This window comes from Carassius auratus, unplaced genomic scaffold, assembly GCF_003368295.1.
Source record: "Carassius auratus strain Wakin unplaced genomic scaffold, ASM336829v1 scaf_tig00214720, whole genome shotgun sequence".
NCBI classification, from domain to species: domain Eukaryota; kingdom Metazoa; phylum Chordata; class Actinopteri; order Cypriniformes; family Cyprinidae; genus Carassius; species Carassius auratus.
This window is the reverse complement of record NW_020527781.1, coordinates 522,097-538,041: the sequence shown is the minus strand read 5'-3', so window position 1 is coordinate 538,041 and position 15,945 is coordinate 522,097. Positions and strand designations below refer to the sequence as shown.

General features: G+C 37.0%; 1 protein-coding gene across 2 annotated transcripts in view; it reads right to left on the bottom strand.

Annotated features, from left to right (window-relative positions):
- Window positions 1-748: 748 nt before the first annotated feature.
- The window catches only part of LOC113092848 (NACHT, LRR and PYD domains-containing protein 3-like), a 44,277-nt gene continuing 29,080 nt past the window's right edge, over window positions 749-15,945 (bottom strand). The window contains exons 10-12 of one of the 2 annotated variants that reach the window (XM_026258612.1): window positions 10,535-10,708; window positions 6,804-6,850; window positions 749-2,036 (exon numbers count right to left, since the gene is read on the bottom strand). In XM_026258612.1, coding sequence (XP_026114397.1) covers window positions 1,513-2,036; window positions 6,804-6,850; window positions 10,535-10,708 — 745 coding nt within the window. In that variant the 3' untranslated portion in view covers window positions 749-1,512. The remainder of the gene's footprint in view (window positions 2,037-6,803; window positions 6,851-10,534; window positions 10,709-15,945) is intronic. The other variant, XM_026258613.1, reaches the window with a different exon arrangement.

The window sequence follows — 15,945 nt, the reverse complement described above, 5'->3', positions numbered from 1 at the left end:
TTGAATGAAATCATTATTTTTGTTTTCTTTGTGCACAAAAAGTATTATTGAAGCTTTATAAAATTAAGGTTGAAACACAGATGTCATTTGGACTGCTTAACGATGTCCTTACTACCTTTTGGAGCTCATGACTCCTTCACAAGGTTACTTAAGGGCGAAGACCTTACTTAAGGAAAACTTTGGCAATAAGGTGAAAATAGCTTCGTCTTATAAGGAAAAGGTTCTTTCTTGGAGGTTATACAATCTGAAGACTGTATGGCTCTAGATTATGGTCTCTTCCTAAGTAGTTGTTGTATCAGCCGCCTAAATAGTTCGGATGCAAAAATTATTTATACCAGACATAGATTAGTCAAGTAAAATAAATTTGATTGAGTCCATTGAGATTTGTCATTCTGTCATACATAGAGACATACAAACATAGTATCTATACTGTCTGTGTAGTGATGGAACACGCTCACTAATGAGTGATCAGACATAATTTACTCCTGCTGAACTATATAAACACTACACTTTTCCTAAACTAAATTTCATGTTTTATTTGATCTTAATTATTTTACAGGACATCTAGAACTGTAGAATCACATGAGGAGGGTGTGACAGGTGAAGATGAGGATGAAGAAAATTAAGCAGAAAATCAAGAAAAGAAGAGAGATGAGAGATTGGTATGAACTGGAACATTAAAGCCTGACAGGATCATCACATAAACTTTCCTTTTTATCCCATTGTCAGGAAACACTCATAGACTCTATGAAAGATCCACATGCATTATTTAATAAAGAAACCCAAAATCGTAATACACAAGACAAAAGGGGCAAAAACATCACACAAGATGAAACAAATCGGACACCAGCAAAGACAAAAAACAAAACAATTCTTCCACAAACCAAAACTCAGTATCTTGTATATATACAGGTGGGCTTAAGGAGTTATCACCCACAGCTGAGGGCAATAAGATAGTCTAGGCAAAGGGTGATGGGAGATGGAGTTCAATGCAAACAAACGAGAGTTCAAAAGAGTGCCCTCTGCTAACACTGGCACACCAACAAGTGGCTGTGACACATGGCTCTTAAAAGACACACATCATAAGACTAATCAACAATGGTAAAATATATTAGAAAAAACAATAATATAAATCACAAATTAATGAACAAATCAATGAAATTAGTATATAAATGGTTAAAATTATTATTATAAACTATCATATGATTTAATGGAATAAATGATTATATGAAAAATAATAAAAAAATCAATAAATGAATATATAAGAATAAACGCACAACACAAATGTACGGTTGCACTCTTGAAGCAACACACAGTTTGCTTTTGCACAAACACACACTGATCTTATTGTTTATATGAATATTTATTACACACATTTTGTTTATTCTATTTTTCACTGACATAAGTTCAGCTGCGGTATTAATGTATTTTAGAGAAATAACATCTAACACCTCACTGTTACTGATTTATCATGCAGCTCAAAGCATTATTGGTAGAATCTCCTGTCAATTATCAAAACAGTTTCACAGATGATTTATAATAAATTTTAAACCCAGGACAGAGTGGCTGAGTGAATGTGGTCTGGATTGTGTGGATGAGGCTCACTGTGTCAGAAACGCTGTAGAAGGACAGAGTTCCTGCACTGTGATCCACATACACTCCTATTCTACGACTGATGGGCTTCACAGAGAGACAAGTCACTATCTTATTGTGTCTGAATGAGTATCTGTCAGGACAGCAGATCAAACTCCAGGACTGATCATTACATCCAAACCATTGCTCATCACCATCTCCCTTCCTGCTGATGCTCTTATACGACACTGCTATATACACACCATCATCACCACTCCACTCAATCTCCCAGTAACAGCGTCCATAAAAACTCTCTGTACACAACACCTGAGGATACACATCAAATCTGTCTGGATGATCAGGATATGACTGTTTCTCATCCAAACATGTCACCTTTCTTTTCTCTTCAGACAAATTGAGTTGAGTATTTGCTGTGTTTTGATCCAGTGTGAGAAAACAGGCATCTGAACACAAGAAGAGACATTTAGAAACACAGCTATGGGATTAGAATCCCGCCAAATGTATTGCAGTCACAGATTGAAAAATAATAAGCAAAGATCAATTAATTAAAAACACGTGTAAAATTATAACGCACAAAACCGGAAAACAAATGCAGTTTTTTTAAATAACAAACAGCGCAGTCATGGATCGAAAAATAATAAGCGTATATCAAAAATGTAAACGCATTTAAAATTATATTGCACAAAACTGAAAAATGAATTCAAAATGTTCCAAATCTCAAACATCAGGTTTCCTGCTCATATGTTATTTTTGGTTTGCTTGTGGGTTTTTCCCCTTTGCTCTTGTTTCCACGTTCTGCGCTTGCATTTCTAAAAGTTGCAGTTTGAGTTTCATGTAAATCAGGGCATGCTTCAGCATCACCATTGGCCCACAAGTTCTAGATTGACACCTGCTCCTCTAGCTAATCAGTCCTTGGGGGGGTTGACGTCACTCCAATAATGACTCGTGGCTGCTGTGGCAGGTGTGTGAAGTAGAGGGTGACGATGATGTGACAGGGGAGTGGATTTTCAAATCTCTCCCGTCCCACTCCCGCGGAAAAAGATCTCGTCCCAATCCCACAATAAAACTGGCGGGAAATTCTGTCCCATTTCCCGGAATGACTCACGTTCTCTCCCACTCCCATGTTGTATTTATTTATTTTTATCAGCCAGAATCTGGTTTCACTGGCGATACAGTGAAAAAATATAGCACAGATCACAGCATACCCACTTTAGTTAGTTTAGTAAAAATTTAAAATCTAGTTTTTTTTTGTTATTTTATTGAACTGAAAGCCATCTTAAACAATGCACATTGTGCATTTCACACGTAATGTATATCATCCATGCTAACACACATTTTCTATTTGTTTTTTTTTTCATTTGAGCATAGAAATTGCACTCTGAGAGTGGCACTCTATAGATTTATATTGCATACATGGAGTTTCTCGTTCAAGTTCACATGACCAAGATGACAGAAACTGCACCTTGTTTTCTTTAATTATTTTACAGAAGCACAACGTTTCCTTGTTATTCTGAGTGCACACAAATAAATGTATGTGGATTTGAAAGATTTATTACTTTTATCTGTATGACCAAAAATGGAGTATTTTAAGAGCAAGTGAGAGCACCGTGCTTCCATCTGTCCTGATGTGAGTGCGCTGCTGTTCAACTTCCACAAACACTTAAATAGCGCACATTTCTGTAGGTTAATATTAGATTGAGTGGCCATGTAAAGTTATTACTACATCTTTTAGATGAAAAGCTATATTTGAGGTCTATGAATGATAGGTGGGCTTTTGCATGTACTGCCTGATGTAGGCTACTGTATTACCACATAGACCAGCATTAATGATCTGTACCTCACCAGCCACATTAAAGCAAACAGGAGAGCATAAAGACACAGGGTGAGTACAATTAATTAGTTCAAAATTAAAATATAAGCCTACAAAGTTAGGCTATATTTGTGTAGAAAGTTGGGGATCAAAGTGTTATTACGATTCCAGGTCCCGCCAACATTTTTTAACATCCTGTTCCAATCCCGTGATAGTGAGTTGGTTTACAATCAATGTCACCCTATATTGTGAAGATGGATAGCTAGTGTCAGCAGGCAAATACCGGACGATCTCAGGTAATTGGTCTTAAATATTTTGTTAGTAGGTGACAGAAACATTCCTTTTGTGTGATATTTAATGCGCATCTTGTCAGTAAAGCAGGTTGTGTAATCAGCGGCTAATCTCCATCACCTGCGTGCTTTCACGTGGAGCAGCATTAGCATTCGACTTGAAGCAGCTGCACAGAATGATCACTGTATGACATCAAAGTACTGTGCGAGCAATCCGAATGCATTGGATCAGTGTGCTCTCTTATAGTTCGCGCGGTACTTTAATGTCATACAGTGATCATTCTGTGCAGCTGCTTCAAATCAAACGCTAATGCTGCTCCACTTGAAAGCGTGAGGTTGATGGAGATTTACAGATTGATTACATAACCAGTAGGGGTGTAACGGTTCACAAAATTCACGGTTCGGTTCAATACGATACACTGATGTCAAGGTTCGGTTCTAGGGGTGGTTAATCTGTCTGATTTCCCGATTCGATTCGATTACGATTATTGAAGTCCCGATTCGATTACAGTCGATTTTCGATTATTAACGATTCTCGATTAACGATTATTGATTTTCCATTTCACAACAGTAAGTAGTAAACAAACAGTGTAAATCATTACTAATAAATGGTAGAAACAAACCGAATGCATGTAGCGGTTGGGATTTTCAGTTTACTACATGCAGCAGGCACTCTGATTCCATGTATGGGGCACATATATATTATTCATATGACACACAAACACAAGTAGACAAGACCTTTTTAGTTCAAAATCTATGCCCCGTGTCACATCGCCTCTGCTTCTGCTATGAGCAGCGCGGCCAGATCTGCCTCGCGCACGCGCCGAATGTGCACAGCTCGGACTACTGTCAGGGTCATTGCGACTCCCCACCTTGCCTCTGTCCTATGAATATTTCGACCTCGTCTAACATACCCAGAGGCATTAGACAAAGTTTCCACTACAATACTGTCACCGCGATTGCGGAGAGGTGCGGTCAGAAGACAAATATACATGTCTAGCGTGGAAAAAATCTCCCGCCTCGTCCCCGCAACACTAACACGCCTGCTAATTTCGCAATGAACACTCCGACCCCTGCAAACATTGTTCACACCTCTGACATTTGGCAAAGGACCATTTACATTGGGCAAAGGATTCACCGTTTGTGCTTGGTGTACTTTCACTTTCAATATCTCGTCATCTTCTGGATACAGATATTCCCCTTCAGAATCAGTGTCCGCGAATAGAAGTCCCAACACTTCATTGAGGGTTTATTGAAGCTTTATTGATGCCATTAGATAATAATAAAAATAATAATGATAATAATAATAATCTAATGCCAATACTCGCTGACGTTGACAACATTGGTCAGATAAAATGGCTCACTCTCACACTAGCTCCGCTTTTTTTTCGCACTGATTCAATGCGCTCTCGAAGATTTTGTTGAGGAGCATTACGTTTTTTTGAGTCAGAGATTAAGTATTACATGTCTGCTATCTGGTGCAGGGGAGGTCGCGTGAAATTTGACACCCTATTTGACAAAATCGGCCGTTTTATTCAGTGCCGCATCTTGTCGAGTAAACTCGACCATGGCGCCAAGAGGGTTAGAGCTCCTGCCATGAAACCCCAAATAAATCCACACGCTTGCTTTGAGCCCAGATGGAGCTGGGTGGTTCGGTTGGTTGCTCGCTCCTGGTTTTTCCATTTTACACACCTGTTCTGGCTGCTTGCTAACTGGAACTGGGCGCCAGTGTTGCCAACTTCTTTCAATGGAAAGTAGCTAAACCCAGCCTGAAAAGTCGCTAAATGTCGCTAGATGACGTCATATGCTAATTAGCATATTCATGACGTAAGTGCGTCATATTATCTTGTCCTTTCTGTGCTCATATATTGCATTTTAAGGCAGTCAAAATTCGCAATAAAAGTTTTTTATTATTATATTTGAATGTTTCTGTTGTCCGACAACGGAATTAATATTATAATGACTGACACGCGTCTATTAAGACTACATAACCAGCTCTCAAAGATGTTAATCTCTGCACTAAAATCCTATTCATCACGACATTGTCTAATGAAATCACATACACATAAGATTAAGATAATGATTGTACTGTGATTTCGGCTATACTTGTATGTAAAATAGAGTTAGAAGCAACAGAATATATTTTTTAACTGAAAATGCTGCTCATCTCTGCTTGTTGAACATAGCAGATGCAGAGAGAGAGAGAGGCGTGTGCGCACGCTGGGAGAGAGAGAGAGAGAGAAAGCTCGTGCGGCAGTACCGGAGAGTCTCAGAGACTAAATAAGGTCTGTCAAAAAAAGTCGCTAGATTTGTCGCTAGTCGCTTTTTTGGAAAAAAGTCGCTATGGGGGTCTGAAAAGTCGCTAAATCTAGCGACAAAGTCGCTAAGTTGGCAACACTGCTGGGCGCGTTCGTGACGTTCAACTCCCGGTATAATTTTTTTTACAAAATAAAATAATGCAAAAAAAAAAAAATCGATTTTTGAAAATTTAATAATCGATTCAAACTCGTCCATAACATACTCGCGATTAATCAATAATCGATTTTTTTCACCACCCCTATTCGGTTCGGTACGTTTTAGATACAGATACAGATTTGTCTCCTGACGCTGGTTATCCTTCTTCACGCACCTGCCATAGTAGCCACGAGTCACATTAGAGTGAAATCAACTCCCCCTTGAACTGACAGGCTAGAGGAGCAGCTGTCGATCTAGAACTTGCGGGCCAATGGTGACATTAAAGCCCGTCCTGATTTACATGAAACTCAAACTGCAACTTTTAGAAATGCAAGCGCAGAACGTGGAAACAAGAGCAAAGGGGAGAAGACCACAAGCACACACAGAAAAATAACATGAGCAGAAAACCTTATTTTGTTTGCGATTTGGAACATTTTGAATTCATGTTTCAGTTTTCTGCAATCCATGACTGTGCTGTTTGTTATTTAAAAAAATTGCATTTGTTTTTCGGTTTTGTGCGTTATTATTTTACACGTGTTTTTAAATATTTTATTTATGATTACTATTTTTCAATCTGTGACTGCAATACATTTTGGCGGGAATCTAATCCCATACACAGCAATAATCAGTAAAGCTCTATGTGTGTGCTGACATACATTTTTTTAGCCCTGCTATAATCCTGGATTCTCCTCCATGATCCACACTATAAAAAAACACACACAGAGGGTAAATTTTTTATGTCAGTAAACAAAAATATTTTGCTATGCAGTTGGCAAGGTACTCAGGATGGTTCCTAGGGTGTTGCTGTGCAGTTGCCAACATTATTAACTAGTTGCTAGTATGTTATAACACCTAGTTTTTGAATGGACCTTTTTCACATTACATAGTTGAAACTGAATTAAAGATATAAAGGCTTTGAATGATAAAACATTAAGAAAATAAACACTAGACTTTGACAATGTATTGGTTATTCATGTTCTTAAAACCACCTTGGGTATTTTCATAATAATTAAAGGGGGGGTGAAATGCTATTTTATGCATACTGAGTTTTTTACACTGTTAAAGAGTTGGATTCCCATGCTAAACATGGACAAAGTTTCAAAAATTAAGTTGTACGTTTGAAGGAGTATTTTTGTTCCAAAAATACCTCTTCCGGTTTGTCACAAGTTTCGGAAAGTTTTTTTCGAGTATGGCTCTGTGTGACGTTAGATGGAGCGGAATTTCCTTATATGGGTCCTAAGGGCACTTCTGCCGGAAGAGCGTGCGCTCCCATAGAGCAGAGCAAAGACATTCACTGATCAGAGCGAGAGACCGAATTGTCACAAAAGAAGTGTGTTTTTGGTTGCCAGGGCAAGACAACCCTGCACAGATTACCAAAAAAAAAAACAGCATTAAGGGACCAGTGGATGGAGTTTATTTTTACAGAGCATCAACGGAGTTGTGCAAGTGTTTTTGTTTGTTCCCTGCATTTCTAAGATGCTTGTTTTACAAACAAGGCCCAGTTTGACGCCGGATTTGCACATCGTTTATTTCTTAAGGATAATGCAGTCACAACGAAAAAGGGTCACGATCGTGTGTTGGAACCGCATGCGGTGAGTAAAACTGCTTCAAATATCTCTGTGTTGTTAACTTAGCTATCGGCGTGTAAAGACACATCAATTAAACAACATGCGATGTTGTCATCAAACTGCACTTTCGACATGTACACCTTAAAAAAAAATAGATGACATAAAGTGGAACTTAGTCATTTTCCAAAACCGCTAAGCAAATATATACAGTTTCAGTACATACCACATAGAGACTTCGTTGCTGATGCTGCTCTTGTTAAATTTCAGCCTCTGGATCTGATTCTGGATCATAAATATACGGCTGAATCTGACTGTAACCATGGTTTGTTTTGAATGATGGTTTTTCCCTCACGGTAATGTCACAGCTTCCAAACGCTCTCAACGCAAAAGCCTACTTGCGTTCGTGATTCTTTAGCTCCGCCCACACTCACGCCTCCAGTCGCTCAGGTTTTTCCAGGAAAAATCGGTACAGACTATCTTTCTCTTATGAATATAATAAAACGAAAGACTTTTTGGAGTTATGAAGGATGCAGTACTACTCTATAGGTACTCAAGATTTACAGGATATTGAGTGAAAACGAGCATTTCACCCCCCCCCCCTTAAGTATTTTTATAATTTATTTCTAATCTGTTTAGCCTTTTTTAGTGTTGAATATACATTTGTCATTCTGTGATAAGAAGCTATATCAGATTACAAAATGAAGTTATTTCACACACTTAAATTATGTTGTATTGTAAAATGTTGTGTTGTGTTCTCTTTTCTTGGACAGCAGAGATGCTTCTCGTCATAAGGGAAGATGTTTAGTGTGTGTTACTTTTTCTTAAATGCTAGTTAAGCAGGGAGGTGTTTCCTCATCTCAACACACATACTCATGCACACACAGAGCCGATTTGGAGAGAAATGGAATGCACAGAGATTGTTTCAATGCAAAACTGGGGATTGGGATGCACTATAATCTCTTTTGCTGTTGATTGATTTGAGAACTGCGCATGGACAGACTCAGAGGTGTCACCAGATTTTGCATAGTTTAGAGTGACAAATCTTATCAGCGTGCTTTGAGGGCAAAATGTTGTAGCCAAAATTATGTCCATACTGAAAGTAATTTGTTGCCAGTGCAGTGCGCTTCCAGAGAGAGCCAGCCCACACACACTTCTGATTCTCTTTGATATTGTTGCAATCTGGCCATATAAACTCAGATCTAAATTACACAATCTGGGACTAAACACCATGATATGCAACTCGATTGTGGACTTTTTAACTAATCGCACTACTGCTTTACACCCTTTCCACACAACGATTGTTCTGCCTCCTTTCCATTAAATCATATTGTCAAATTTGCAGTCTCATTAACAACAACAATGGGATCTCACGTCTGGTGGTATTTCTATTTTAGCAGTAAGAGTAAGATTAGAATGTCTTTTTTTATGCAGGGCTTTATCTTTACATTCATGAATAGCTGTGTAAACAAGACTATGAGTATTCAAGCGCCGCATCATGCACCTGTAGCGCTTTTGTGAAAGGAAAAAAAGTCTGTAAAAGGAATAAAATAAAAGGATCACACAAAATATATAATAGGCTATAATATAATTAACTTATTTACAAAAGGACAGGCTATAATTAACAGATTAACAAAAGGAAACAATAAAACACTGTGAAACATAGACTATATTTTTTGTGAAACTCTTTTGAAACTCTTTATGAAAAAATGCATTTTATTTATTTTCTTTGTATCTTTATTTGATTAAATCTTATCGCAGAGGTGCCTCACTCACACTCAAACCACATTAGTTCTGTCACTGGCTTACAACTCAGCCATTTATCATCAAATTAAAATGCAGTAAACCAAACATAAAAGTTGCATGGTTTATTTTAAAAGGTCAGCTGTAAAATCATCATGCAGTAGCCAAACAAAATGTTTTGCACACGCATGGATTTTACACAGATATTCAAACATGAGTGAAGTATAGGGGAATAGGCTATAATGTTTATATTTAGGTTACCAGTATTTTAGTACACATATAACTTATTAATATAGTATTATTGTTTGCAATTAAAAGGTTAAGAGGTGTTTTTGGGGTAAGATTAATATCTCTTTCATTAAATAACATTGTCTTTTCGGCCGGGTTTTGTTTTTCATTGTCGTAAACTGTAGGGGAGAGGCTTCTAAACCGATAGCAAAAACTGAAAAATTTGGCATGATTGATATATAGTATGAGACAGGCTCTTGAGTCCAATGCCGTTTATAGAATGAGGGGAATAGGCTATAATGTTTATATTTAGGTTACCAGTATTTTAGTATACATATAAATTACTAATGTAGTATTAATGTTTGCAATTAAAAGGTTAAGAGGTGTTTTTGAGGTAAGATTAATATCTCTTTCATTAAATTACATCGTCTTTTCGGCCGGGTTTTGTTTTTCACTGCCGTAAACTGTAGGGGCGAGGCTTCTAAACCGTGGTGTTTTTAGTCACGTGATCTTCAGATGATGATTGTTTTCTGCTGCAACATTTATCAACATGAGATCATTTGTACGATGAGATTGGCATCATACGAATGTTTCATAAAAATGTGTGAGCTCTGTTGTAAGTTAATTTGTGCACATGGATCTGCGCTTGTTTCTATGTTGGACTGATAAATGAGGCCCAATATCTATTATTTATGTGATCTTTATTATTTATGGGATCTATGTTTGGGCTTTTGCATCGATTTGCACTTTGTTACTATGGCTATGCAGTGGGGATGCTCTAACGATATGTCATTGTTATTATGACAATAAAAGATAAGATAAAATCTAACAATTATTCTTGCTTGACATACTTAAGTTTATCCAGTTTGCAGTTTGGATCCTGCAGTTTTTCAGAGAGCAGCTTGACTCCTGAATCTCCTGGGTAATTGTAGCTCAGATCCAGCTCTATCAGGTGTGAGGGGTTAGAAGTCAGAGCTGAAGACAAATAATGGCAGCCTTCTTCTGTCACCATACATCCAGACAACCTACAGAAACATACAGCAACAGTCCACATCACATTAGTTTGTTTGTTGCAAACATCATATTATATGTTGTATCCTTATGGTAATGAACTGATTCAATAAAAACAACTGTTCACAAAATGTTAATTTTGCACTCATTTAGCATTATCAGTAAGAAAGAAATATTCCCGCAAGTCACTGGACATTAAACATCTTGCATTTAAATACGAAAGTAAATAAGGCGTTAGACCGCTCACACAGACAAAAGTGCCATGAAACTGCTTCTGAAATCTTATGTTGACAAAGTAGTGAAAAAAAATCTATATAATTAAGAAGATTTAAATACAAAAACTTGCAGATTCTCACAGCTTCACCTCCAGGTACAGAAGCTGTCAATCAAAACATCACTATCCAATTAGAATCTTCTGCTATCCCTGCTCACATGAAAGATTTCCCCTAAAATGAAACTAAATGGTTTATTTTGCCAGTTTCACAAGGGTTACGTACGTAACCAAGATGTTCATTATTGAGATTTTTTGTCTTAATTTATTTAATTTATTTTTATATGCACAAAACATACAATTCTGCCCCTAATTACTGCTTTTAAAGTATTTTCACCCAAAAACGAAGATTGGCTTGCTCTGAACTGGCCTACACCCCATGGTTGGGTCCCATGACCACCATTACAGTAAAGCAGGATTAAGCATGGGGGTTGTAGGTGGATCACAGATGAACCAGATAGGAAGTTCTTTCTTTTTTGGCTCATCTCTTTGACTCAAATAACTCTATTTTTCATGTGTCTAATTTTCAGGCCTCCTCTCACTATAAAGAGATTTATCTTCATTGATGCCTCTGCTTGCCAGAGCTCCACTAGGAAAGCATCTGTGAGTTGTAAGCTTTCTGTGACCTTCTTTATAGTGAAGTCTTGAGCATGGACCATAGTTTAAACTCCTCTCATTTAGAGATTTATCATGTTGAAACCTCCGCTCCTAGATTTTGGACAGGCAGTAGGGTAGTATGCTAAGTTGTTAGGCTCTCTGGTAGCCTCCTTGGCTACTGATCTTAGTGTGGAGTTTTGCTAGGCAAATAGGTAACCATGGTTTCCTGAGAAGTTTAACGAGATGCTGCATACCTTTTCCATGCTTATGGAATTTCTGCACGTCTCCTTCAAATGAAAAGTAAATGACAAAGTACTTAACCATTCAGTTCAATTTCACTGTTTAAGCACATGTAAGGGGTGTTGACACATGAACAGGAATCTGTTGAAAAATATTTTGAAATATTTAAGTTAGTTGAGTTATAGCCAGTCCATGTAGCAGACCCAGGTTTTAAATTTTTTTCAATGAGGTTTCATAGTCTCAGATTTTATCTATATTTCTCTGATACTGGGGATGCATATGCAATCCCATAGCTGTCATCTATTAAACGGTGTACATTCAGCTAAAATTTCTTCACTTTTTTATGTATTTTTTATATTAAACAAAACATACAAAACTTATGTATAAGGAATCAGCATTACTATTAAATCGGAGACTAGGACTCCACCATTAGTTGTTGTGACTAGGACACCACCATATCTCACCATTAGTTGTTGTGCCAGCTCATTTGCTTTGTTTATATAGTGAGGTGACATTGCTTAATCCACAGCAGAGAGTTTCATCTCTTGCTGTTAGTTTTTATAATTTTTTTATTTAACCTTTATTTAACCAGGAGAATCCCATTGAGATTTAAAATCTCTTTTGCAAGGGTGACCTGGCCAAGACAGGTAGCAGCATATAAAACGTAATACAAAAGACATAGGTACAGACAAATAACATAGAAAACTAAAACTTCAAATCATTTGCAATCATTTTTACAATCTAAAAAACATTTACATATTAAGGCATCTGCCTCTACGACTTTCATTTTAGATTTAAATGCATTTAGCAAGACTAAATCAGTTAGTTTCAAGTCCTTTTGCAACGTATTCCATACCAAGGGTGCAGAATACAGACATGCCTTCTTTCCCAAATCCGAGTCTTTGGCACAGAGAGCATAAAAAAGCCCTAAGAACGCAAAAAGTGTCACCCATTGCTTTTATGTATGATATGGACACATAGGTAGCTTGGCAGCAGACCAAGAATTGCCTTATATATAAAAGTGTACCATAGCCTGACATAGCCTTCGGGTGGCTAGAGGAGGCCATCCAACCCGAGAATATAGCTCACAGTGGTGAGTCAGTGCTTTGCATTTTGTAATAAACCTCAAGGAAGCATGGTAAGCTGTGTCAAGCATATGAAAATTCTGTGCAAAAGTATGCATATAAAATATCACCATAATCCAAAACAGATAAAAAAGTCGTTTTTTTACATTAAAAGAAAAACATAACTTATTTATTAACGTGTCTGCTCATTTATAAAAACTGAATTATATTTGGCTACAGACACAACCAACCGTATGGATAAGAAAACAATTAATAATAATTAATTATATTTTATGGATAGGAAAATAATTAATAATAAATCATCATATATAAACAGCACATTTCTAGGCACTCAAAGCTCTTTACTTCGTAAGGGGGGATCGCCTCATCCACCACCAGTGTGCAGTATCCAGCTGGATGATGCAACAGCAGCCATAGTGTGCCAAAATGCCCACTAAACACTAGCCTATTGGTGGAGAGGAGACAGAATGACAAATCCAATCAGCAGATATGGGGATTGTTAGGTGGTCACGATGGTCAGAGGCCAATGGGCAAATTTGGCCAGATTGCTGATGTCACACCCCTACTTTTCTCAAAAGACATCCTGGGATTTAGTCAGAGAGGGAGTCAGGACCTCAGTATAACATTTCATTTGAAGGATGGTGCTTGTTGACAGTATAATGTCCCCATCACTATACTGTGGCACTAGGGCCAACTCAGACCACAGGGTAAACACTCCCTGCTGGCCTCCACAGCACCTCTTCCTACAGCAACCTAGTTTTCCCAGGAGGTCTCCCATCCAGGTACTGACCAGGATCAACCCTGCTTAGCTTCAGTGGGCAACCAGTCTTGGGCTACAATGTGATTTGGCTGATATGGATGATATTCAAATTATATCTGGAAATGTATCAGATGCATTTGTTGTCATTCTGAGTTCTCATTCAGTCAGTCACTCTGACATGTTGTCAAAGTCTGACAATAGGGATAACACATGGGAGCCCAGATACCTCACAATCAGTCCCTCAGCATTAGTGTACTATTCACACAAGCTTCATTCATTCTAATGTGTTCATACTAGAACATTCTGAGAACTTGCATTAGTTCTCCATCATTTGACTGGTCAGGCTGGTTCAAGCATCCCTTCTGGCTGCAATGACCATTAACCCTCTGGAGTCTAAGGGTATTTATCCTACAACTTGAAGTTTTGTCATGCCCTGGCATTTGTGCTTTTTTCAGTTTCTTATAAACATCTAAATGGCTAAAGTTTAATCTCACTGCAATCAACACAAACTGGGCTATAATAATATGTGAGCAGCATGTATGTATATAATTGTGTTTTTGAGAAAAAAAATGTTATGCGTGGTTAGTGAAAAACGAAAAATGTTAATTTACTTGAATAAGGCAATAAAACACATATATTTGTTCCCGGGACTTTTGAGAACTGGAGCTTGTAGCCTAGAATTTTTCTTTCAAAATTATGTGAAAATCATCTTGTTTACTCACTCACAGAAAACAATATATTGATTTAAATTTTCTAAGACACTTTTTGTTGGTAAAAGTCATATGCGAGTAGGCATCAACTATTATGAATATCATTGTGATTTAAACCTGAGAAGACAAAGGCCTGCATAATGAGCCTCTCATTCAGCTGTGCTACTGTGAGTGAGGAGTGAGGTTACAAGAAAGATTGTGAGAACAAAATAAAAGTATATAATTTTATGTTTGTAGTTTATTAAGAATATATTTAATTATCCCACAACATAATTTAATATCCACTTGGGGGAGCAGTTAAACAGTTTATTAGGAACAATCAAAGCTGACTTTCAAACTGAATTTTTTGCATCATTACTCCAGTCACACAATCCTTCAGAAATCCTTTTAACAATCTTATTTTTTACAAAAAATATTATTAATGTTGAAAAGAGCTGAGAATATTTTTTTCGGGTTTTTATGGGGGATAAATTGAAATAACAGCATTGTTTGTTACATTTGTTACAGTTACATTTATTTGTTAGATTTATATTATTTACATCAAGCTTTTGAATGGTATAGTATTGTTATTCAAACTTCATAATGTTTCACTTGATTATGCATTTAGTCAGGAATTATAGTTTGGCAAAGTCTTTGGAAAATGTTTACACGTTATGTTAAGTATATAAATAAATAAAAAGAGACTGTTGATCTCTGCTGATTAAAGCTATTCATTCTTTTTTTTCTGAGGAAACCAAATCTCAAATCCTCAACCACATCACATATTTTTGGGGTGAATTATGTATCCTCTCATCGCAAAGCAAACAGTAAAATAAAAAAAATTGAAGAACAGTCTTGCTGTGTTTTCTTCTGTTGTGTGGGCGTATTCAAGCTGCGCGTTTCAGTGAAACATCATAATCTGAAAAGGGCGTTCAGTGCGTGGGTGTGGTTACAGAAGATAATGAAGGGAGACACGAAAAATGGACATCGCGTTGTTTTCATATGGATTACTTTATCACAGAATATTTGTTTTTGGTAGCACTTGTTTAGTTTTAAAGTAGACATGTCAGGGTTTCTATAGATATCTCTGTCATGTCTCTTTGTTGAGTATTCACTGTGTTACAGTTTATTTTAATGACACATGTCTAAATGAAGATCAGTGCAGACAAAGGCTGCAAACAGCACACCTTGTTTGCACTTATTTTATAAGTGCACAAAGTTTTGTTGTTACTATCTTTGTATACAAAAAAGTAGACTCTTTACAGATTCGATTGATGTATTGCTCTTATCTGTACGGTCAAAACTGAAAGTGTAATTTAAGTTCTTTTTGGGATTATCAGGAGAAAATGCCTCATAACTCATATACACGTTAAACAACTTCAGAGGGTTAAAATGTAAGAGTATAAATTGTTATTCAGGATAGTAATGTGAACTGAAAACACAGTGTTTACATCCTCACCAATAATCAGTTATGGACTGTCTTCCCATTTTTTGAAATTCTTCTTGCAGAAATGAGTTTTTCTGAGAAGCATTTACTGCAAACTGAGTCATACTTGGGCACAAGTTTCTTGTGTGTTAATAAATATAGTGTCACACTTCACTCATATAC